The sequence below is a fragment of the Mytilus galloprovincialis genome, chromosome 2 (assembly GCF_965363235.1).
Source record: "Mytilus galloprovincialis chromosome 2, xbMytGall1.hap1.1, whole genome shotgun sequence".
Taxonomy (NCBI): domain Eukaryota; kingdom Metazoa; phylum Mollusca; class Bivalvia; order Mytilida; family Mytilidae; genus Mytilus; species Mytilus galloprovincialis.
In genome coordinates this window covers 52,334,318-52,360,022 of record NC_134839.1, presented here as the reverse complement: position 1 = coordinate 52,360,022, position 25,705 = coordinate 52,334,318, and the positions used below count along the sequence as shown (strand labels likewise).

The window sequence follows — 25,705 nt, the reverse complement described above, 5'->3', positions numbered from 1 at the left end:
CAATTATCCCTTTCCTTTTTTCAGTGGTCCGGTTAAACTCATGCCCATCGTCAGATTGTTTATCAAAATCTTTTCCAGTCACCTTTAAAAGATATAAAAAATATTTAAGTACCAATATACGTGCATAAAGACACATGCTTCTGAAATAACCTTTGTCGGGTATTCTCGACATTTTAAAAGGCAAAAATACCAATGGCTAAAGAACATAAGAACCGAAGTGGTATTTAACACCCTAGGTAAAATGGTCCAACATGAACATTGACTGGGTGAGTTTTAGCAAAACACAACTTCACTTACAAAGAAATTAGTAAAAAAACATTTTTAAAATATTCCCTTTGATTGTATTTATGTAGCTTTATGATCGTTTGCGCAATGATGAAACGGAATAAAGTGTTTCCGGAGAGAGAAAAAATAAAAAGCCTGATATGCAAGTTGTGAGCCTACAAGTGTTTGTTTCATGCACGTCTTCAAAACTCTTAAGCACATGTAAGCACTCTTAAATACATGCATATTGTATGTCATGTAGTTTAGTTAACCAATGTGTAAACAGTATAATGTGAATAAAACATTGATAAATTGCGTTATAGATACATTAAGTCAACAGGCACTTGTCTCAGATTTTTTTTAATATCATTAAGGTATATCTATATATAGAGAAAAAAAGACAAGTGCCTGTGATTATATTAGTCTAAGATGTCTTCGACTGAATCGAAATCGGACTGAACCTTATACTAGTATTTGTATATATGAATCCAGAGAGCAATAAATGAACGTGATTGAAGGTTCTATAAATTAGTTTGCAAAGTTTTAAGCTATTTCTGTTTCAAAACTCAGAACTTATCTCAGCCAAGTCTGCACTTGTAGTAAAACTTGTCTAGTAAAGTCAATCAAATACTAGTAATTGTAAGTAGAACGTCGCATATGAGACTCTGGTACAATTAAATTATGTTTTCAGACACGTCCCGAAACAATGCCTAGTTCGTTGCCATGGCGTTATCAGTTTATTTTCAATGTACGAGTTTGACTCAAACTCCCCGGCAGTTCCAGTTCCACTCCGAATACGGGTCCGCATACTACTCTACACTAATTGATGGAGTAAAGGAAAATAGTTCCGGACGGAAACGATCACTGTCCGGAGTTTGAGTTTGACTGTCCTTCTGGTATCTTTCGCCCCTCGTTCACCATCAAAATAAATAGCACAATATTTCGTTATAATTTTTGACCGAAATATAAGATAAAGGTATGTCGGGTGTTTTTCTACTTTAAAATTAAATATTACGGATGGTTTTATCAGTTATGAGTAACAAGATGATCATGACTTGTGAAATATTTACTGTTGAGGAGTATTTTAGTACACGAGAATCTAGGTTTTCGTCACATATCTCCACCTGTATTTTTTTTATTGAATTCAATATTATCTATCAAATCTCAACAGTAAATATTTCACAAGTCATGATCATCTTGTTACTCATAACTGATAAAACCATTGATCGAGTTGTAACGAATGCCCTTTGATATGATACCTTCGTTTTGTTCATATAGAAATCGTATCATCGTACATAGGCATATCAGCCACAGAATTATGATTTACTTTTGCTGGATGGTTATATATCTGATCTTTTGGGTGTCCTTTATAGCTTGCTGTTTGGTGTGAGGTAGAGTCTAGGCGCTGTGTTGAAGGCCGTACTTCGAGCTATATATCATGATTTATGTTAACAAACTGTGACTTGGATTTTGAGTTCGTCTCATTGGCACTTATACCAGACCTTCTTATATCTATGTACTGGTATATCCTTCAATTGTGTATAACTGTCGGCTAATTTATTTCGCTTTTTCTCTCCCAAAAACTTGTAACAATTAAGTATTTCAATGTTTTTTTCTTTAATCAACCTTTATATTTGAACGTATTTTGTTTGTATATGTTAGCGGCAATAAGTGAAATTAGGCATTAAGCTTAAATCCTAGGCAATAAGCTAACGCCTAGGCATTAAGTCTATTGCCTAAATGGTGTTAGTCATTAGTCTTAAATCCTAGGATTTAAGCTTAAATCCTGAAAAATGTGTGCAGGCATTAAGCTTATTGCCGCTAACATATACATTGCGTTAAAAATAATCCCTATTTGTGTAAATCTATAGTTATTTACTAACTTGTGACAGTGATGATAGGATTAAGATTCGCTAATATCTCCGATGTGTCATAATTGTTTACTTACTTGCTATACAACAATCTTTAATCAATGTAGATACAACTTATTAGGAATTCTTTATTGGTAGTCTGGTATACGTTTGTGGTAGACCACATATTATCGCTTACTAGTTTGAAACTCACATATTTATTACAAAATAGTTATTGAAAAACTGGTCATTATCGTGATATATGGACTGTCCAAAGGAAGTGGTATTGACTAAGAAAGCGATAATGACTGACCAGTTCCTTTCCTAGCAACGTGTAGATAACGCTGCCAGTTGACAGTTAATCCTCATACATGCCTTTTGTCAGCTCAGTATTATGTTGTACCTTTTAGTGCTCTAATGTCGTTTACAACGCCTTTACGGTATTACACAGTTAGGTGCTATTTTCAAGCTGTTTTTTTATTTATTTTGGTTTACGTTCTTTCATATGAATAAAAGGAAATGTGTGGATAAAAGTCAAATAGTCAGCAACCCAACGAAACAAATACCAAAGCCAGAATAATGTGTCTTTTGTTATTTGACAATGGATGATGATTTATAACAGAGTTGTTGTAAATACATGTATCTAATATGACCAGCCTCATAGTCATGTCATAAGCAATGAATTTGTCCATGGTTACCCTGAATTATATTGCAAAAATATGGTCTTTTAACAGAATGTTGTGCTAATGGCAGATCAGTGTTTAATTCATTGATAACTTCTTCTTAACATATAAGAGCTTAGTCCAGTTGTTGACCTTTTTAAGTAGAGTTCATCTCTCAGTTTATCAAAACATTGATAATGTAGCTATTGTGGAGAGCTGCTCATTTGCAATCATACCACATCTTCTTTTTTATATATCATTATACTATATAGATGTGTATGTATGCGTATCATTATTCGACTTACTAGCCTTATTTCATTTATGCCTTAAAAATATGCCTGAAATATCTGCTACTTGCTGTTAAGCCAAATTGTAACTTTATTCACAGTATAGAATGCATGCATGTTCAATCATTGATTTTGTTTTGTAATATTTTCTAACAAAAGCATTCTTTTGAAGATTTCAGATAAGTACTTCACAAAAGAGGAACGAACGATACCAAAGGGACAGTCAAACTCATAAATCTAAAATAAACTGACAACGCCATGGCTAAAAATGAAAAAAGATAAACAGACAAACAATAGTACACATGACACAACATAGAAAAATAAAGAATAAACAACACGAACCCCACCAAAAACTATGGGTGATCTCAGGTGCTCCGGAAGGGTAAGCAGATCCTGCTCCACATGTGGCACCCGTCGTGTTGCTTATGTGATAACAAATCCGGTGAATAGTCTAATTCGGTAGGTCACATTCATGAAAGGGAAGGGAATTGTAGTTACGACGCAAGGAACATATCCGATATCATTTGTTATTCCATAACGGTCAACCAACTTGTGATGGCGTCCGTAAAATTTACGAAGGGATGATTTCAACTTCACCATTTGGAACTCTTGGTTTAATAGCTTCCTTGTGAGCAGCAACCCTCCATCAAGAAAATCATGATAGGAAATGCAAGCATAAACAATGACTTTTTAAGATTTAGTTTCGACTTGAGATATTTTTAACTAGTATGATTTTTTATACTTTTAACATATTATAAATCAAGGCTCGAAGATAAAATGTCAAGGTTGCATTGAATTGAAATCACATATTCCGAAAGGATTATGTTGGATATCATAAGTTTCAAAGTACACTGGGTTATATCTTTGATAACACAACCGATGACAAATTTGGTATTTACCTAATCCAGTGAAAATATGGGACGTGTTTTTCTATCAATATATAGCGAAAATCTTGGGTAGCAGGGTATATTATCTTGGAGTTGACTTAAAACAGTCCCAGTTGATGCCATCGAGCTGTTTAACACCATGGCAAAGATGTATGTGTACTGTTTCCTTTTACTTCTATTCAAATGTTCAGTGGCTTTAGAGGATAATTATCATGACATAATACAAAACAGTTTCCAAATATTGAAAGGATATTCACAGCATAATAACCAGACGGTTTTATTTCAAGATATAAATACAATGAATAAAGCACTGAATGTACGGACCATATTAGACAATCTTCAGACATTTTCAGATGAGTTGGACAAGTTTTCAGAACTATCTGATAGTACTAGTGTTTTAATTGGAAATACCACTAATATTTATGATTTTAATGTCACTTCGACTTTAAACCAGAACACATACATTAATTCTTTGCCTACAACGGTTTATACAACTCATGAACAAGGTGATACCACACTTGCAAAGGAAACACCAACTGTTTTCGTAACCACAAAGTCAATGCCAACAACAGTTCTACCCGTAAATGTGACGGCTTCTAATTCTCCAGTAACAGCCAGTACAATCCCACCCTTACCTAAAGTGAATGCACTTTGCTTGAACCATACTCAAAGTATTCTTGCAGGATTATTTGGAAGAAAACAATGGGCTATGCAAAGTAAGTAATCAAATTAATGGCAAAATCAAAAGCTCAAACTCATCAAGCAAATGGATAACAAATGTCAAATTCGTAACTTGGTACAGGCATTTTTTTATGTATAACATTTTGAATTAAATCTGGTTTAATAGCTAGCTAAACCTCCCACTTGTTTGACAATAAAAGTAATTCATCCCGTCGAAATATACCATGATCTATTTAATATTTTCCGGTTCAAATTTGCAATACTTATAAGTCGATACAAGACAATGAACAGCAAGACATTTGATTAACTTGATTTTTACTAATCAAATGAGAAATTTGTTTTATTATCATAAAATAATTCTAAACGGTGAAGAGGATCAATCGAAAAACTCACTTTGGGGGAAATAGATAACCAAAGATAAATAGAACAAAAATTCCCAAAATACTTTACAGAAAACTATTATCTTCACCGCCACGAACCCCGTAACAAAAGAATGTAAACTCAAGTACTACTGTGGACATGCCGCAGTTCTTGCCCCACTAGTGATCGAATCCCTTCATATCACAGGGGCGGATGCAGGAATTTTCGAAAGGGGGGGTGCTAACCCAGGGCAAAGGGGGGGTGCAAAACATATGTCCCGATACAAATGCATTGATCGGCAAAAATAAAGGGGGGGGGGTGCGCACCCCTGGAACCCCCCCCCCCTGGATCCGCCACTGTATCATGTTGCTCATTCCAAGTCAACATCGACCATTATAGCCACATTAAGTCCAGTAAAGGGAAAGTTAAGAATATATATGGTAATTTTTGAATTTGCGTCAAATAAAATTGAGAATGGAAATGGGGAATGTGTCAAAGAGACAACAACCCGACTATAGAAAAAACAACAGCAGAAGGTCACCAACAGGTCTTCAATGTAGCGAGACATTCCCCCACCCGGAGGCGTCCTTCAACTGACCCCTAAACAAATATATACTAGTTCAGTGATAATGAACGCCATACTAATTTCCGAATTGAACACAAGAAACTAAAATTAAAAAAATACAAGTCTTAGACTAACAAAGGCCAGAGGCTCCTGACTTGGGACAGGCGCAAAAATGCGGCGGGGTTAAACATGTTTATGAGATCTCAACCCTCCCCCTATACCTCTAGCCAATGTAGAAAAGTAAATGCATAACAATACGCACATTTAAAATTCAATTCAAGAGAAGTCCTAGTCTGAATGTTTGGTTTTAGTTTATCGTTATCATTTAGATATCATTTAGTTACCAAGGACAGGCAACGTTTTGATATTTTTGTTCTTATCCATAGCCTCTATTCTCTAAACACAATCCAACCCTTGTACAATTATTGTTATTCGGAGCGGACTTCATAAGTATGGCTTACTTGTGTCAAATTGTTCTATTTCTTCTTTTTTTTTATTATATAAATATGTAATTAAAGACTTCTCCTTTTTGCCTGTACGAGTGATATATTTATATGATTGTATAGATGATATGAGCTGAAATGTTTGTAAATATGGACAAGAGTGGTGTAATTTATGTAGATTCCACAAATACAACAAATTTAATACGATATTTCTCTACTCGAGGCAGTTAGAATTTTTAATGCGTGAGGCTTGCCGATGTTTTAAAATTATGATAAAAATAACAAATCGTTGAGAGTGGAGAAATATCTAAAACACGAGTTGAAGTGGTGGAATATGTTTCTCTATTCACTTTTTTTCCAACTTTTCAAAGACTTGAAGAAGGTTGTGTACTTTTTATGTGACGTCAGCAGTCATGGTCGCCTTTTTTCATGACGTCACTATTGGAAAATTAAAAAAAAACGCCAAGAAAATTTGACGTAACAGCTAAATATCGACCAATCATTTGTCGAGAACAGATATTCACTAGTGCGGAGAAACCTTTTTCTCACAACGATCAAGAAATGTAAAAATAACACCATAAAAAATAGAGAAATCTGCTGTATGCTAACTGAACATAATATAAAAATATTTGGTAAAGTTTTTATGCCCCATTTATGGGCATTATGTGTTCTGGTCTGTGCGTCCGTTCGTTCGTCCGTCCGTCCCGCTTCAGGTTAAAGTTTTTGGTCGAGGTAGTTTTTGATGAAGTTGAAGTCCAATCAATTTGAAACTTAGTAAACATAAACTATTTTTGTCCATCTGATGAATTAAGCCTTTTTCAACTGATTTCTATAGTTCGTTCTTATGTTGTACTGTTATACCACTGTCCCAGGTTAGGGGGAGGATTGGGATCCCGCTAACATGTTTAACCCCGCCACATTATTTATGTATGTGCCTGTCCCAAGTCAGGAGCCTGTAATTCAGTGGTTGTCGTTTGTTTATGTGTTACATATTTGTTTTTTGTTCATTTTTTTACATAAATAAGGCCGTTGGTTTTCTCGTTTGAATTGTTTTACATTGTCTTATCGGGGCCTTTTATAGCTCACTATGCGGTATGGGCTTTGCTCATTGTTGAAGGCCGTACGGTGACCTATAGTTGTTAATGTCTGTGTTATTTTGGTCTTTTGTGGATAGGTGTCTCATTGGCAATCATACCACATCTTCTTTTTTGTATGTTCCCTATGCTATGATCTTTCTAATTTTAATGCCAAATTAGAGATTTTATCCCATTTTCACGGTAAACTGATCATAGAAAATGATAGTGCAAAGTTCAGGTTAAAGTTTTTGATCATAGTTTTTGGTCAAGGTAGTTTTTGATGAAGTTAAAGTTCAATCAACTTGAAATTTTATAGTAAACATGTTCCTATGATATGATCTTTCAAATTTTGATGCCAAATTAGAGATTTTCCACCATTTTCACCGTCCATTGAACATAGAAAATGAAAGTGCAGATGGGGCATCCGTGTACTTGGGACACATTCTTGTTATTTTCAGCGTTGGATGCTTCGGGAAATCGTCCCTCGGGTTTACTTGATACATTTTTCATTTTTATTTTCAGTGTTAAATGCTTTGAGAATCCTCCTGTAGGTTTATTTAAAACTTTATTTTTATTTTCACTCGAAACTTTTTTTTTAATTTTCAGTGCTAGATGCGTTTGAAAAACCTCTTGCAGTTTTACTTTCTTCATGGGTTACTTTATACATTATTTTTAGTCCTCAGTTCTAAATGATTTTGAAAAAAAACTTTGCAGGTTTACCTTTTGCAGGTTTACTTGATACATTTTTAAAATTTTCAGTGCTAGAGGCTTAAGGAAAGCCTCCAGCAGGTTTCACTTGATACATTTTTTTTAATTTTTTTTAGTGTTAGATGCTTTGGGAAAGCCTCCAGCAGGTTTACTGAGCGGAAAAATTGCGTGGCTTGGTGATTATGACGAATGCATTGGTATATCAGCTGAGGAATTCAACGGAGAATACTGTCTTGCCAAATTTTATGTTACTTCTCTTACCAATCCTGTACGTATGATTTTTATGTTTAGAATTTCATAAAAACACTTTTATTCTCATTCTTACATTTTCCTAAGTTATGAAGGTTTTTATAATACGTAAAGAAAAGTTTGAGAATTAAAGTTCATTTTGGCATCCTAAAAACACGTGTCAAACGTTGTTGATGTTTTAAAAAAACAGCGAGATTTAATTGATGTAAACAGGTAATTGTTACCTCTGTCCGTCTTTCTCTCTGTCCCACTGTAACATCGATTGCATGGTATGACCTGTGTATTATACAATGTACAGCATTTATATTCTATATTCAACAAGATGTTAGTATAATGACCAATAAGTGGCCTTTGGCTGTTTTCTGCTTTTTTTCGACTGTCTCTTTGACATATACCCCATGTTCATTATCAATTTTGTACTAATAGTGTGTAATATCATTATCATGATTTTGATTTCCTTTAAAATTTCCATGAATGAAAGTATGCTGCACTCTCGTAATTTTTGGAGTCAGTTAGGCCAAAATAAAAAAAAATATGTTTGTTTCCCCTCCCCCAACCGGGTAAAAAATAAGCCCACAGGTCAAAAATTATTTTCCAAAAATAAATCTGATTTTTTTAATTCCCGAATAATTTTTAGAAAAGTCCTTGAAAGCAATAGGAGTGCATGGTAATCATAACTTGCAAATACACTCAAATTGAGCACAAACAACTGATACATGTACGTGGCCTCGGCTACACAAGTCAAACCATCCAAGTGAACATGCTATGACATCCAGTTAAAAAAAAGTCCTGCCTGTCTGGTCTGTTTACAAGGGGTTCACCTAGGGGAGGGGAACAGACATTCTTTTAAATGTGGACTTCGCATGCAGGACACATGTTTTTCCAACTATCTACGGTACTTTCACAGGTTTCCGGCCAGAACTAGTTTTTTAGCTTACCTGGCCCGAAGGGCCAAGTGAGCTTTTCTCGTCACTTTGCGTCTGTCGTCCGTCGTCGTCGTCTGTCGTTAGCTTTTACAAAAATCTTCTCCTCTGAAACTACTGGACCAAATTAAACCAAACTTGGCCACAATCATCATTGGGGTATCTAGTTTGAAAAATGTGTGGCGTGACCCGGCCAACCAACCAAGATGGCCGCCATGGTTAAAAATAGAACATAGGGGTAAAATGTAGATTTTGGCTTATAACTCTGAAACCAAAGCTTTTAGAGCAGATCTAACATCGGGTAAAATTGATTATCAGGTAAAGATCTATCTGCCCTGTAATTTTCAGACGAATCGGACAACCGGTTGTTAATTGGGTTTCTGCCCCTGAATTGGCAATTTTAAGGAAATTATACCGTTTTTTGGCTATTATCTTGAATATTATTATAGATAGAGATACACTGTAAACAGCAATAATGTTCAACAAGGTAAGATCTACAAATAAGGTAATAAGATTAAAATGGTCAGTTGACCCCTTAAGGAGTTATTGCCCTTTATAGTCATTTTTTACCAATTTTTCGTAATTTTTTCTAATCTTTTACAAAAATCTTTTTCTCTAAAACTACTGGTCCAAATTTAACCATACTTGGACATAATTATCATTGAGGTATCTAGTTTAAAAAATGTGTGCGGTGACCCTGCCAACCAACCAAGATAGCCGCCATGGCTAAAAATAGAACATAGGGGTAAAATGTAGATTTTGTATTACTCTGAAACCATAGAATTAAGAGCAATTCAGACATGGGGCCAAATTGTTTTGCTAGTCAAGATCTATCTGCCCGGAAATTTTCAGATGAATCCGACAACTGGTTGTTGGGTTGCTGCCCTGAATTGGAAATTTTTAAGGAAATTTTGCTGTTTTTGGTTATTATCTTGAATATTATTATAGATATAAATAAACTGTAAACAGCAAAAATGTTCAGTAAAGTAAGATCCACAAACAAGTCAACATGACCAAAAAGACAGTTGACCCCTTAAGGAGTTATTGCCCTTTATAGTCAATTTTAAAAATAATTTTGTAAATTTTGTAATTGTTTGTAAATTAACAAAATATTTTCCTCTGTAACTAATGGGCCAAGTTCATTATAAATTGAGATAATTGTAAGAAGCAAGAATGTTCAGTAAAGTAAGATCTACAAACACATCACCATCACCAAAACACAATTTTGTCATGAATCCATCTGTGTCCTTTGTTTAATATGCACATAGACCAAGGTGAGCGACACTGGCTCTTAAGAGCCTCTAGTTTTCTTCTATAAAACAAGTGTATTGCATGATACTTTGTTACATTTTTTTTTTAATTCTAAGTATTTGAACATAATTATATTTAAAAATTATCCATATTCACCAGATTTTTTTTTCTTTCAAATGTTCCACAAACTACAATATGATGAACTTTTTTCATATGTAGGGAAACTATTTACATTGTGCCACTCCGGTTGTCTTTATAGTTATTAAGCAAGGACTTTTAAATTATATCAGGCATGATATAATAACAAGTATCAAAACTCTGCATACTATCATTATTTGATTGCCTTTTAATTTCCAATATTGACAGAATACCTCATTTTTTTTAGAGGTGTGTCTTTATGTCTTGTCAACATAGTAGCGAGAACAGAATCGGGGAATGAGTTGTATTTCAGCTATTTTGATACATTGTACCTTCAAATATGCAGTTTATAACAACCTTTCGAATGAAGAAATAAATAGGATGACATATCAATGATAAATCATATGTTTTTAAAAGATTCGCAGCATAGACTGATCGATGACGTGTTTTTAAAAGAAAATTTTCTCAGAATAAACATAACACACGCTTTATAAAGAATCATAGGATAAACATAACACATACTTTATAAAGAATCACAGGATAAACAGATCACATGCTTTATAAAGAATCACAGGATAAACAGATCACATGCTTCATAAAGAATCAGGATAAACAGATCACATGCTTTATAAAGATTCACAGGATAAACATAACACACGCTTTATAAAGAATCACAGGATAAACAGATCACATGCTTTATAAAGAATCACAGGATAAACAGATCACATGCTTTATAAAGATTCACAGGATAAACATAACACATGCTTTATAAAGATTCACAGGATAAACATAACACATACTTTATAAAGAATCACAGGATAAACAGATCACATGCTTTATAAAGATTCACAGGATAAACAGATCACATGCTTTATAAAGATTCACAGGATAAACATAACACATGCTTCATAAAGATTCACAGGATAAACATAACACATACTTTATAAAGAATCACAGAATTAACAGATCACATGCTTCATAAAGAATCACAGGATAAGCAGATCACATGCTTTATAAAGATTCACAGGATAAACATAACACATGCTTTATAAAAATTCTCAGGATAGACAGATCCTATATTTTTAAAGATTTATAGCATTAAAAAAGAGAGATTTCTTCTGGTTACAAATCTGACTTTTCTTCGAACTTTTAATGAAAAAAATACATATAGTTTGCTATTTCTTTACTTAAAATGATATTATTTCAGTTAACGAGAGCAAAAGGAATGGAAATCCATCTCGGGCTATGTGTGCCGAATACTTGCTCCATTTTAGATATAAAAAATCTGTTCAATTCCGGTAGGTATATACTTATATATATATATGTCAGTGAATAACTACATTTCTAAACATTGAGTAAATCAAGAGTTTAAAAAATCGATTAATTGTATTTGTTACTGTATCGTTTACAGAAACGATAGAATAGAATTAACCGTATTTATCGCGCCGGTGCTGCTTCCCCGAAATTTCTGTAACCTTGATGTATATTTTATATGAAGGGAGCTAGACATGAAGAAAACGATATCAAAGTAGAAAAAAACCATATTACCTCTAAAAAAACTAAACCTAACAAAAATATATGTGAACATAGATGTCGTAGAAATGATGGTATGGTAGATTAATGTTTTACGTCCAGTGGCAAGTATAACATAAACATATCAAGATATGAACATGTGATATGATTTGTAAACTGCTTTGGACCAGACTGACACCTTGAATCGAATTTTAACGTGCTAGTTCGTGAGGTAATAGTCCGTATGAAGGCATGTAACTCAACCCAACATATTATTCAGACATCGAGTTAACCAGACTTTGCTTTTACTCCTTCATGCCAAAATGCATTCAGGAGAAGCGTATTTAAGATACTTATTTTTAAGGCTTTGATTTGACATGGCCGGGTTTCAAATCTATTTCCGCCTGTACTCGTGACGATTACGCTACCATGACATCTTTAAGGGTGTTGCTATGGCAAGAAATTCGCAAAGAAAATCGTAGTGTTTTCATATATTAGGGTATGATTGTGCATCATATGAATAAATATAGGATATGTTGCAATACTCGTCAACATACTGTTGTATCATTTACAATATCACTATATATGCAACTTGTGTGTTTTGTTTTTCAGTGTTACCTAGGATGTCAAATAACACAGTATTTGCAACTGGCGGAGAATGCAAGAAACAAGACCAACCTATTGATTTTAAAGCAAGAATAGCCTTGTAAGTATTTGCAATCTTTCAAATAGTTTTATTTATTTTGGAAATGTGTATGCCTGTTTCAGAAGTACATAACCATCTCAAACTTTAATTTTACACACTTTTTACTAATTTTGTGTTACATATCTTTTTTTGAAATTATAATAACATTTTGTGCTTTCCTATGGTGGCCGGTTAAGGCCATTTCGCGTTTTCGCGTTTTCGCCTTTCATATTCTATAGGGCGAAAACTCTAAATCGCAAAGTCGAAAACGCGAAGTCGAATACGCGAAAAGGCGAAGTCGAAAACGCGAAATCGAACAGATAAAATATTTCGCGTTTTCGACCTATAGAATATGAAAGGCGAAAACGCGAAAATGCGAAATGGCCTTAACTGGCCACCATACTTTCCAAAGTTGTATGATCGTCTGTCAGACAATTAATCATAGAGACTATAAATGACCTTGATGTTGAAAACTGTAAATCATCATACGGCCATTAACGATAAGCAAAACCCATACCGTATAGTAAGCTATGTTTCCGAACGCTTATGCATCCCTTTTCCTGGGACTGTGGTGGTAATGTAACTGTAGAAGATAAGAACAAATAAGCAATCTGGTAGAAAGAGCTCGACTCATCAGGTCAGCACACCCATTACTATATATATATTAAAGCAATACGCAAAATATGCAATATAAGATAAGCATAAGACTAACTTAAATGATAATCCATTTGCATTTGGGTTGGTTTTAAGTGCTAAGTATATATAAGAGCTTTGTTGGATTATTTGGATTTGAGTTATATTGCTTGCTTTTGAGAAGTTCGTGTTTTGTTCAAATAAAGCACGATACGGCATTTCTCCCTTCACTTGGTCTTAATCCGCTGACGATTGGACTTGATATTTGCACAATGATATTCAAATTAATTGATATATGTGGAGTTTATGTTTTTTTTAGATCCTATATTTTGTAATTGTTTTGAATTTAAGGTTAAAATTTGCTGCCACAAAGCCGACCTTGGGTAGTAAGCGGTTCTATTTCGGCTTTTGGATTTTCATGCTTTTTTTAAGGCTACAGTTACAGGGGAGATAATAACGCTCACTAACGTAAAATATTATTTTCGCGCTAACATTTCTATTTTTGCTGAGGGAAAATCACAAACCAGGTTAATGTTTATCAAATGTGAACTGGGGTAATTCAGGTGAATTAAGCCAGGTTCGACCCGGTGCAGATTTTATAGTGTGAACACGGTTCTATATTTCTTCTTTTTGGATGTTGTAAGTTTGATAAAGTGTTGTAAGTTGTTATAATACGTGATAGTTTTTGAGTGGTTCAAGTTTACTGTTTGCAAAGTTGTCGGATTGTGTATCGACTTAGCATGCGCGAAAGCGTATAAGAAATTGATCGATAACGGTATCCGAATTAGAATATTTTCTCAAAATTTGGCGTTTTCTGTGGAATGAAGATTGTTTTAAAGACAAATATAAGAAATACAAAACACTATAATTGAGAAAGGAAATGGGGAATGTGTCAAAGCGACAACAACCCGACCATAGAGCAGACAACAGCCGAAGGCCACCAATGGGTCTTCAATGTATAGCGAGAAACTCCCACACCCGTAGGCGTCCTTCAGCTGGCCCCTTAAAAAATATGTATACTAGTACAGTGATAATGGACGACATACTAAACTCCGAATTGTACACAAGAAACTAAAATAAAAAATCATACTAAACTAACAAAGGCCAGAGGCTGCTAACTTGGGACAGGCGCAAAAATGCGGCGGGGTTAAACATGTTTATGAGATCTCAACCCTCCCCCTATACCTCTAGCCAATGTAGAAAAAGTAAACGCATAACAATACGCACATTAAAATTCAGTTCAAGAGAAGTCCGAGTCCGATGTCGAAGATGTAACAAAAGAAAATAAATAAAATGACAATAATACAAAAATAACAACAGACTACTAGCAGTTAACTGACATGCCAGCTCCAGACCTCAATTAAACTGATTGAAAGATTATGTCTTCATCATATGAATATCAGGCACAATCCCCCCGTGTATACTTCATATCACAAATATTTCCGACTTTGAATGGTTTCAAAGGAGTTGCGGCTCAATAAAAATGGTTTCTTCCTTAGTAGTATAGATAAATACATTGTTGTAGTACTGGAATATAGTTGAACATTTCGTTCATGTGACAAAAGACAAATATTCTGATAAAATCCTCTTTTTACGGACTCTCAATCGTGTAACATATTTTGCTTCTTAAAAAAATTGATTTTAATCATAAATGATAAAGATTATTTAATAATCACGTGTTGCAGACGAAGAACTGGTATTATTCTTTTTATCAAAAGGCATAAACCATTAAAGGAGCACTTAGTCTAGCTGTCAAATTATGTTCACCGATTTTAATCAAATTCTCATATTTGATTTATAACAATGTAAAACATGTATCCAAACTAACCAGACTCAAGCTAGCTATTAAAAGTCTAAAATAAACAATTAACAGGGCACGGGCATGAAAATGCGTAGCTTCGTTTCGTGTGTATTTGAGTCTAAACGCCATCTAAATAATTATCGAGTTGACCTCTAAAGTCATCCGATGACCATATAAGCATGTAAACATAAATATAGATATAAATAGATTAAGCAAACTCGTGCTGTTGGATTATTCTAGGTCGCTTTAATTTCATATTATAGATGACAAACAAATGTTTATCATCGTTTTTACCTGTATAAGAATGATTTTTTTTTGTGTATCGAATAAGTCAATCATATGATTTACCTTTGTTTCACTTTCAATGCCGACATTTGTTTCTTTTAAATAACTTTACACATACAATTCACGTGTTATCCATCTCAGGCTAAGGGTTTAAATTGAAGTTCACATGAATACGGATTCAATAAGGTCGAATTATTGACTTACAAGTGAGTAATTCATAATCAAGGTGTTTTTTTAGCTTATTTGGACAAAATAGAACCATACTGGCTGCTAAAAGTGAATTATCATTTCACTTTTTGCGTTTCATTAATAATTGAGCCAAAAAAATAACATGTTAGATTTTTTTTATATTTCTCGTAGCTAGTGCCCCTTTAATTACAAATAATTTGTTATGGTAAAGTTTATATGGAAACAATTTATTTGTAGCATCGTAATAGGTATACTTGTTGGACTTGCGATCATAGCTACCACGTACGATGTTGTTATTCAACACATGTCAAAACCAAAGAAAAACAGTTGGGATCTATCCGATGCTCATGCTACGACATATGATTCAGCTGGTAATGGGCATGTCAATAACGGATATGAGGGCGAAAAAAATGGACCAATCAGCGATTTATCTGGCCAGGAGCATAAATATCAATTTAAAGAGCCGGAAAAGTCAATGTCAGTTGAAGATCCGTCCACAACGCCATACAAACCAGGTAACATATCATTAGGTACCGAGCATTTATCTTTTGAGTTTTTTTCTCTCAGAAGAAACAGCCCCCCCCCCCCTTTCCCCCCGACTTTTATAGCTTTAATAAAAAAAAAAGAAACGCATTTTTGTTTTTCAATAACATACAGGAACAAGAAAATTAATAGAAACTCAATAATTTCATTCTATTTATTTATGAAGTTTTCTATTATTCATAGTCTGGATTTTGAATTAGGTAGACATAAAAAAAGTACCACGAAATCTTAGAATATGTAATGTTTGCTCTATTAAAGATATAGATAATGAATTTCACTTCTTCTTTCTTCTTAAATTACGTCACAATGGCGCACAACATTGACGAGCTTTTCTGGATAAGGATATAACTCGAAAGTGGTCTATAATAGTTATAATTTTATTAATTGTCATTAAACATTTACAATCTTTGTGGCAATACGAGTTTAAACAAACAATAAAAAATAAAAAAAAAAAAAAATAATAATATACGAAAGTTAATCAAATAGACACAAAAACATAAGTGATAAATTTATAATATTACAATATTCAATATCAGTGTTACAACAAGACCTCTGTTCTCAGTTCTAATGACCTTTCAATAAAGAAGCCAATAATTCTAAAATGTTTAAAGAAAGAAGTTTCAATTTCACTCCCATATTTGATGAGGTTTTATTGGTTCCAAGAAGGTATTAACAAAATGATAGATGGATTTTTCAAAAGGTGTTTTATCAATAAAGTTGAGATGGTCAATGTCAAAATTTCTTTAGGGGCTCTATGCTTTGCCCTATGGTACACAAGGAAAAATCAATACAGGATATTTCAGTTGTGTAAGCCAGTCAAAAAGGGCTTGACCAATTTATCAGATATTTTTTGACACCGAAATAGGTAAGGAGAGGTTGTCTTGCTCTAAGGGAAAATAATAATCGTTTGACACCTGCGTTACTGCGAACAAACTTCAGCACACAAAAGGGTTTCTGGATCACATCATCCATTTAGCATAGCGAAGTAAATTAAACTGGTTGATTTTTGTTTACCTGTCTATTCAACTAGAAACTACAAAATACTTCATTCTCTTAGTTGAAACAGTCGCAAGTAAACGCCATTATACACAGTTACGTAAACTGACTATTTGTAACCATCATTCTTACGGTTATGTGCCAATTTCATTTTTAGCTCACCTGGCCCAAAGGGCCAAGTGAGCTTTTCTCATCACTTGGCGTCCGGCGTCCGTCGTCGTCGTCCGTCGTTAACTTTTACAAAAATCTTCTCTTCTGAAACAAATGGGCCAAATTACACCAAACTTGGCCACAATCATCTTTGGGGTATCTAGTTTAAAAATTGTGTCCGGTGACCCGGTCAACCAACCAAGATGGCCGCCAGGGCTAAAAATAGAACATAGGGGTAAAATGCAGTTTTTGGCTTATAACTCAGAATCCAAAGCATTTAAAGCAAATCTGACATGGAGGTTAAATTGTTTGTCAGGTCAAGATCTATCTGCCCTGAAAATTTTAGATGAATCGGTCAACCCATTGTTGGGTTGCTGCCCCTGAATTGGTAATTTTAAGGAAATTTTGCTGTTTTTGGTAATTATCTTGAATAATATTATAGATAGAGATAAACTGTAGACAGCATTAATGTTCAGCAAAATAAGATTTACAAATAAGTCTATACTACCGAAATGGTCAGTTGACCCCTTTAGGAGTTATTGCCCTTTATAGTCAATTTTTAACCCTTTTTTTGTAAATCTGAGTAATCCTTTACAAAAATCTTCTCCTCTGAAACTACTAGGCCAAATTAAACCAAACTTGGCCACAATCATCATTGGGGTATCTACTTTAAAAATTGTGTCCAGTGACCCGGTCAACCAACTAAGATGGCCGCCATGGCTAAAAATAGATAATAGGGGTAAAATGCAGTTTTTGGCTTTTAACTCAATAACCAAAGCATTAAGAGCAAATCTGACGGAGTTTAATTGTTTATCAGGTCAAGATTTATCTGCCTTGAAAATTTCAGATGAATCTAAGGAAATTTTGCTGTTTTTGGTTATTATCTTGAATAATATCATAGATAGAGATAAACAGTGAACAGCCATTATGTTCAGCAAAGTAAGATTTACAAATAAGTCAACACGACTGAAATTGTCAGTTGACCCCTGTATGAGTTATTGCCCTTTATAGTCAATTTTTAACCATTTTTCGTAAATCTTAGTAATCTTTTACAAAAATCTTCTCCTCTAAAACTACTGGGCCAAATTAAACCAAACTTGGCCACAATAATTATTGGGGTATCTAGTTTAAAAATTGTGTCCGGTGACCCGGTCAACCAACCAATATGGCCGCCATGGCTAAAAATAGATAATAGGGGTAAATTGCAGTTTTTGGCTTATAACTAAAAAAATAAAACATTTAGAGAAAATCTGAAATGGGGTTCAATTGTTTATCAGGTCATGATCTATCTGCCCTGAAAATTTGAGATGAATCGAACAACCAGTTGTTGGGTTGCTGCCTCTGAATTGGTAATTTTAAGGAAATTTTGCTGTTTTGGTTATAGTCTTTAATAATATTATAGATAGAGATAAACAGTGAACAGCAATAATGTTCAGCAAAGTAAGATTTACAAATAAGTTAACACGTCCGATATCGTCAGTTGACCCCTTTAGGAGTTATTGCCCTTTATAGTAATTTTTTTACATTTTTCATAAATTTTTGTAGATATTTAGAAAATATTTTCCACTGTAATTACTGGGCCAAGTTCATTATAGATAGAGATAATTGTAGCAACAAGAATGTTCGGTAAAGTAAGATCTATAAACACCTCACCATCATCAAAACACAATTTTGTTTTGAATATATCTGTGTCCATTGTTTAACATGCACATAGACCAAGGTGAGCGACACAGGCTCTTGAGAGCCTCTAGTTAGAGATTCCAACGTTCTATGGCGTCCTTACACATAAATATATAAATGCACTTTTGTACTTAATGTGTTTCAGGATTTCTTGGAAAGTTACTGCTGTCATTTTCTGTTTACACAAATGGAGCCAAAATATTGAGTACAAACCAAGGTTCTGGCACGCTAACTGCTGTCAACGGTATACGGTTTATCAGTATGAGTTGGGTTATTCTAGGACACACATACGCATTTGGCATGAATTCAGCAGGTAAGTTTCTAGTTGTGTGTGTATTGCTGAAGTTCACTCGAGGTGGTCAAGTGGTCTAGAGCGCCGGACACAGTGCAGCCGCTGTTGTCTCGATATCCCTGTAGCATGAGTTCAAATCCCGCGAGTTAATTTTTTTTAAGAACACAAAAATGATTCTGCAAAGGAGAAGATCTGGTTAGGACCGATTTTGGCCTCAAAGTTCAGGTTCATCTGATGAAAGATTATGGACACCTTTTAAACACGTCAGTGTCAGTCGATTCAATTAGATTTGAACTGATATAGTCGTTTCAGAAAAATCTATCAAATATGCCACAATATATAATTTTTCAGATGTTTTTTTGTCAAAAATGAAAGTGTTCACGCTCAAACTTTATATACAATTATGTATTTCAACTACAACTTACATTTAAATACTTAAGAATGAACACAAATGCGGTTACTTCCATTTTTAAAAGGCGGAAACCGTCTAAAACTAACTTATTGCTAATGCTAATGCTAAAATTGTGAAGATTTCAGTAATGTAGCATGACTTATTGATGCTAGTACCCGATATATGGGAATTGTGTTGTCAAAAACAGCCCATATTTAAGTATTTTACTTTCCTCCCAAAAGCCTTAAAAGTTTATTTTTTAACAATTTTGTAAATCTACTATATTTTGGGGCCAAAAAGGAGGCCTACTTAACTTACTACTTTGTAGATTTAATTGCTGGATTTAGCTTTTAGATTTATAATACATATATAACTTTCCACAGTTGCGATGAATGTTGCAATAGAATCAGAGATCAAAAACGTTTGACACTGCGAAATAACGCTGTGCACAGATAGGCTATATATTTCATAAAGTGAACCTTTTTTTGCCCCACCTACGATAGTAGAGGGGTGTTATGTTTTTTGGTCTGTGCGTCCGATCGTTCGTTCGTTCGTTCGTCTGTCCGTCCATTTGTTCGTCCGTTCGTCCGTCCATTTGTTCATCCGTCGTTCCGTCCATTTGTTCATCCGTCCGTCCGTCCGTTAGTCCCGCTTCATATTAAAGTTTTTGGTCAAGGTAGTTTTTATGAAGGTGAAGTCCAATCAACTTGAAACTTAGTACACATGTTTGCTATGATATTATCTGTCTATTTTTAATGTCAAATAAGAGTTTTTACCCCAATTTCACGGTGCACTGAACATAGACAATGATAGTGCAATTGGGGCATCCGTGCTCTATGGACACATTCTTGTTTCAAATTATTCATATTACTACTTTTACTGTTTGAATGATATACTTATATCATATTAATATTACTTTTCCTATTTCAATGATAAAATTATATCATTTGTTATCATAATAATTATACTTAGACTAAATAACATATAAATTTTACCGTATGACAATAGCATTAAATTGACGTAAATTCCATATTTTTTGAATTGGTGCTTAACGGGCTGATATATGTAGATTATTACATGGCATTTTCATATCAGACCCTTTATCGGTCCAAGGTTATGATATCAGCCCAAGAGCCGAATGCTCGAGGGCTAATATCATGAACGAGGGCCGATAAAGCGTCTGATATGAACAATGACATGTAATTATCTTTTTATCATATACTTCAGCAGAAGAAATACAGACAAGAACAACTAAAATTTAATTTTGTTTGTCTTTGCACTCTAGCTCAGATAATATTTACAGACAGCCAAAAAGAAAATCTTAACTTTAATTGTTTTTATTGATATTACAAGCATTTTATTTATTTTGTCACAACAATTATCATATGTTCTTCAATTATATTGTTACCTCATTTATGTCTTTAAAACATTTTTGCTCCTCAACCATTTTGTGAAAAGTCGTATCACTTGTCGTTTTCCGCGTTTTGTTATCGTTTTTAATCAAATTTCCGGAAATGCACGAAGTTGCATGTGATAAACGTCACGGAAATTAACGGAAAGGCATGTGATAACATTCCGGAAGCAGTCAATAAAGGTACCTTTATCAGCCCGCTTTGGAACCAGGAAGTTCTTAGGAATCTGGTCAATATACCTAGTAATCCTAAAGTTTCATAGCCTTTTGATAATTTCAAATGTTGTTGAACTGTAAAATTTTAGTAATATTGTATACAAGTATATGATAAGAAAAGTTTATCACATGCTTCGATTGTTATCACATGCCTTTCCGTAACGTTATCACATGGCATTCCGGTAATACTCGGCCTATTCCGGAAAATACACCTCAGTGTAACGTTTTCAGTGAAAAACATTACAAAGTAGTGTACAAAACAATTACTTGAATACTGGAAAGTATATTGTTTAAAATAATAAAAAGAAAGAAAAAAAAACCAAACCAAACAAATTATTTAATAAATGCATTTTTTAAAGTTTTTCTGAGACACATGATTTAGAAAGTTTCTTTAAAAAGTTGACTTTTCCAAACAATGATCATTATGTGTATTGTTGATTTATTTTTTTGTAGATTCGTCTATATTAAAATGTTTTTTTTCTCTCTCTGTTGAGGCATATGATAGAAAGATTTCATATTAAATGTATCAAATTTTGGGTCCGACGGCCGTGAACATTTTACTCTTTAAACTTCGGGAACCACGTAAAAGGATCAATATATGAATCTGTTATTTTTCTCTACTGTTGAAGCATATGATAAAAAGATCATAACATGTCATTTTTCATATCGTATGTATTATCAGCCCTCGGTCAATATCAGCCCTCGAGCATTTTCTCGCTTGATTTAGCGGGAAAAGCAACCGAGTTGAGATGGCCAATGATGATCTGGTTATCGATATTTTACCCATGACGACGTTGTCAATTTCATGTCAATTACGTTAGCAACGCTACGTGCCTCCTTAGTGTCTTGCGATAATTTTTCATCTTAAGTAGCATGATATGAAAAATTATTACAAAAAAAAAAGATTAAAGGAAAATGCACAAAATAGCGATAAATATTTATATCATGTTACACATCTTTAACTAATTGTAATTACAATGATGTATTTTCATTAATTGGCAATTATAGGTAATATTGCTACACTTATTGGAGCACTGATAAAGAGGAAAACCTTCATGGCCATTATCAATGCTGAAGTATCAGTAGATACATTCTTCGCTTTAAGGTACGTAAGGATTTTCAAAATACGGACGACCTACATTTGCGCGGATTTAAAAATGACACGCATTACATTTGACCTGTAGTTTACCTTAGTTTTTTTCTTACCATTAACTTGTTTCCGATTATTGTTTTCCATGAAAAATAATTAATAAGGTAATATTGGAGAAAGAATTTAAAAAAAGCTAAATATTCAAACAACAAATAGATGAAATAATATTACTATTTGAATATCGAAGTGACTTTGTTTGTTATTTTAACATCATTGAAAACAGGTGTAAAAAAAAAAAACAGAGGCGAAAGATACAAAAGGGATGGTCGAAATCATAAGAAAAAGGACAAAAGGACAAACAACAATAAACCAAAAAAAAAAACAAACAACATTATAGCTAACAACGGACTAAGCAACACGAGCGCCACCAAAAACCGAGAGTGATCTCGGGTGTTGTAGAAGGGTAAGCAGTAGTATCACCCTCATTCGTGTTGCTCATGTAATTTTATTTCGGTAAGTCTCATTCGTAGAAAAGATGACGGGATTGTGGTTACGACAACTAAAACAATTCATTCGTCATTAAATCGGCAAATGAATCATTACAAAAATAGAAAAAAAGTAGAGTGCATGCTTAAAAAATATATGAATGCCAATAATAAAAATAAAACAAGCTTGGACATTTATTCTAATTTAAATGTTTTATTTTTTTTAATGTGTCAGTTTAGTTAGAAATGATATATGATAACAATTAATACATTTACATTATTCTAGTGGTACCTTACTTACATACGTAGTTCTAAATCAACTGAAGAAACAAAGAGGCAAACTTAATTGGTTTATGTTTTATTTTCATCGGTTTTGGAGGTAAGAAAAAAATATCAAATCTGTCAACAAAAAATGAATGAATGAATAAATAAAGGAATGAATGAATAAATGGGGAGGGAGGGAGGAAGAAAGGACGGAAGGAAGGAAGGGATGAAGGGAGGATAGAATGATGCCCTTTTTGAATATTATATATTTGCATAATATGACTATTTGTGATCGAATGATGATAAAAGAGGGACGAAAGATAACAGAGGAACAGTCAAACTCAAAGATCGAAAATAAACTGACAACGCCATGGCTAAAAAATAAAAAGGCAAACAGACAAATAATAGTATACAAGACACAACATAGAAAACGAAAAACTAAGCAACACGAACCCCATCCAAAAACTGGGGGTAATCTCAGGTGCTCCGGAGTGGTCAGCAGATCCTGCTCCACCTCTGGCACCCGTTATAACTAATGCATTAATGCAACCTTTCATAGTACCTGGTAGTAATTTTAATTGAATATACAGAGTTACAATTTTTGTTCTATAATCGAAGGAGATCTAGAATAAAACGTGTTTTAGTTCGTCCATTCGTTCGTTCATCCTTCTGTCCGTCACATATAGTTTTTTGCTTTCTACCATTAAAGCCAATTTGAGTTTATAATAAAATAAAAAGAATAGCAGAAATCCAAAGTCGGAAATAGTTATGACGTTGCTCGTCAACGTAGCGTAATAAATGGGACATAACTGCTGTGTCGGAGATCGAGCAGAAACATGTACATTGAAAGTCAATGTCAAAACCACAAATTATTCATATGTAGAAATAAATCGCTTCGTTCTACGACTTGAAAAGCCTCTTCAATTAGAATTTAAAAGTTGGTATATTATTCATCACCAATACAAACTGTTTGCCGCGTACGTATAAGAGAAAGATACATGTACATTGAAATTCATGGTACAAAGTTTATTTCAACACATACAATCCTTTGGATGTGCATAAAAAACGTTTTCGGTCTTTGACTTAATTGTACATGTGATATGTATGCATTGCTGTCATGTAAATCTACAATCAGTCAAAATATGACAATCGATTCGGGAAATAGGACACAATCGGAAAAACAGGTCTGACGACTATTTTAATAGGTACTAGAACACCAGTGATATTGCGGGTCCGTGACTGAATTAAAGTATATAACTATGCGCAAGCCTTATATATTAGTATTATTATTGTCATCTGATAAAGTCACACTGAGTATAAGATACACAGTTTTCTCTGCTTTCAAATCTTTCTGTTTTAACCTGTCGAACTGGAACTTATCAATTATTGGTAATATTAATTATTTGGAAAGCAAAAGGTCCTGGAATGGAGTATTTTTTAATCAACAGCATTGTCCTATATAAGTTATAAATAAAGTTGAATTCTTTGATTCGCTGTTTCATGTCATGCCCGCTAACAAATTGAAAACTGTACCTATACGCCTTATTTTTAGTCCAGATTTTAAGTATTTGTGTTGTTATCTTAGAAAGTGTTCCTGATTAAAATACTACAATAGGTAACAATTTGACAATGATTGATTGAATTTTGTAATGTCAACCCTGTGAATGATTAGTATTCGTATTGTTATCTTAGAAAGTCTTACTGATCAAAATACTACAATAGGTGACATAGGTTACAATTTGATAATGATTGATCGAATTTAGTAGTGTCAACCCTGTGACCCGTGTATATAGCATAATCATAAATACACCGTTTGGTGGTCACCTGTCAGATGCGGAACGTACAGATAAGGTAATAGGTAACAGGTGAATATACTATTGGTATCGGTATCGGACTCGACACGGAACTTCTTAATTATTGGCAATATTAATTACTTGGAAAACAAAAGGGCCTTGAGTGGTGTTATTTTTAATCTACACCTTTGTACTATATTAGTTATATATAAAGTTGAATTCTTTGATCCGTCGTTTTTACGTGATGACGGCTGACAAATTGGACCTCGTTATTTTAGTATTATAGACAATAAAACTTCTAAGATCGTATTTCCAGATGGTGACCTAAATCTTTAAAACACACACAAAAGTAAGATGACAAAAATACATAACTCTAAGGAAAATTTAAAACGGATAGTCCCTAGTCAACTGGCAAAATCAACAGCTTAAACACATCCAACGAAGGGACAACAACTGTCATACTCTTGACTTGGTACAGGCATTTTCATAAGAACATAGTGGATTAAACCTGGTTGTATAGCAAGCTAAACCTCTCACTGACAATCGCATACAATTCCATTATTTTATATTAACAACAATGCGTTGACAAAACAAACAGACGTTAATATAAAAATGTCAAAAATAAGGGTACAACAGTCAACATTATGTTTTCATCTCAATCAATATAAAACGAACAAATATATAAACAAACAAATATGTAAACAAACATATACTACGACACAATAAAACAATAATGAAATGTATAAGGACAGAGCTACGTCATATGTATCAAAGAAACTAAAAAATACATATAGACAAAGAATTTTAGAAAAAATGAAAGATAAGAATACAAAAACTACAAAGTAACTTTATGAGTGATTTTCATAAAATAAATACCATAATGTATGAAGTTTTGATTGTTCTTCATTTTTGCCATTATTGTTATTATAGTCGTTTTCATTTTCT

At 33.6% G+C, this 25,705-nt stretch overlaps 1 protein-coding gene across 1 annotated transcript in view; it reads left to right on the top strand.

The window, feature by feature from the left end:
- The first annotated feature begins 3,958 nt into the window (after positions 1-3,958).
- Positions 3,959-25,705, top strand: part of LOC143063817 (O-acyltransferase like protein-like) — a 32,497-nt gene continuing 10,750 nt past the window's right edge. The window contains exons 1-8 of the mRNA XM_076236201.1: positions 3,959-4,666; positions 7,900-8,051; positions 11,552-11,642; positions 12,469-12,562; positions 15,687-15,964; positions 18,964-19,131; positions 22,137-22,233; positions 22,990-23,082. Coding sequence (XP_076092316.1) covers positions 4,090-4,666; positions 7,900-8,051; positions 11,552-11,642; positions 12,469-12,562; positions 15,687-15,964; positions 18,964-19,131; positions 22,137-22,233; positions 22,990-23,082 — 1,550 coding nt within the window. The 5' untranslated portion in view covers positions 3,959-4,089. The remainder of the gene's footprint in view (positions 4,667-7,899; positions 8,052-11,551; positions 11,643-12,468; positions 12,563-15,686; positions 15,965-18,963; positions 19,132-22,136; positions 22,234-22,989; positions 23,083-25,705) is intronic.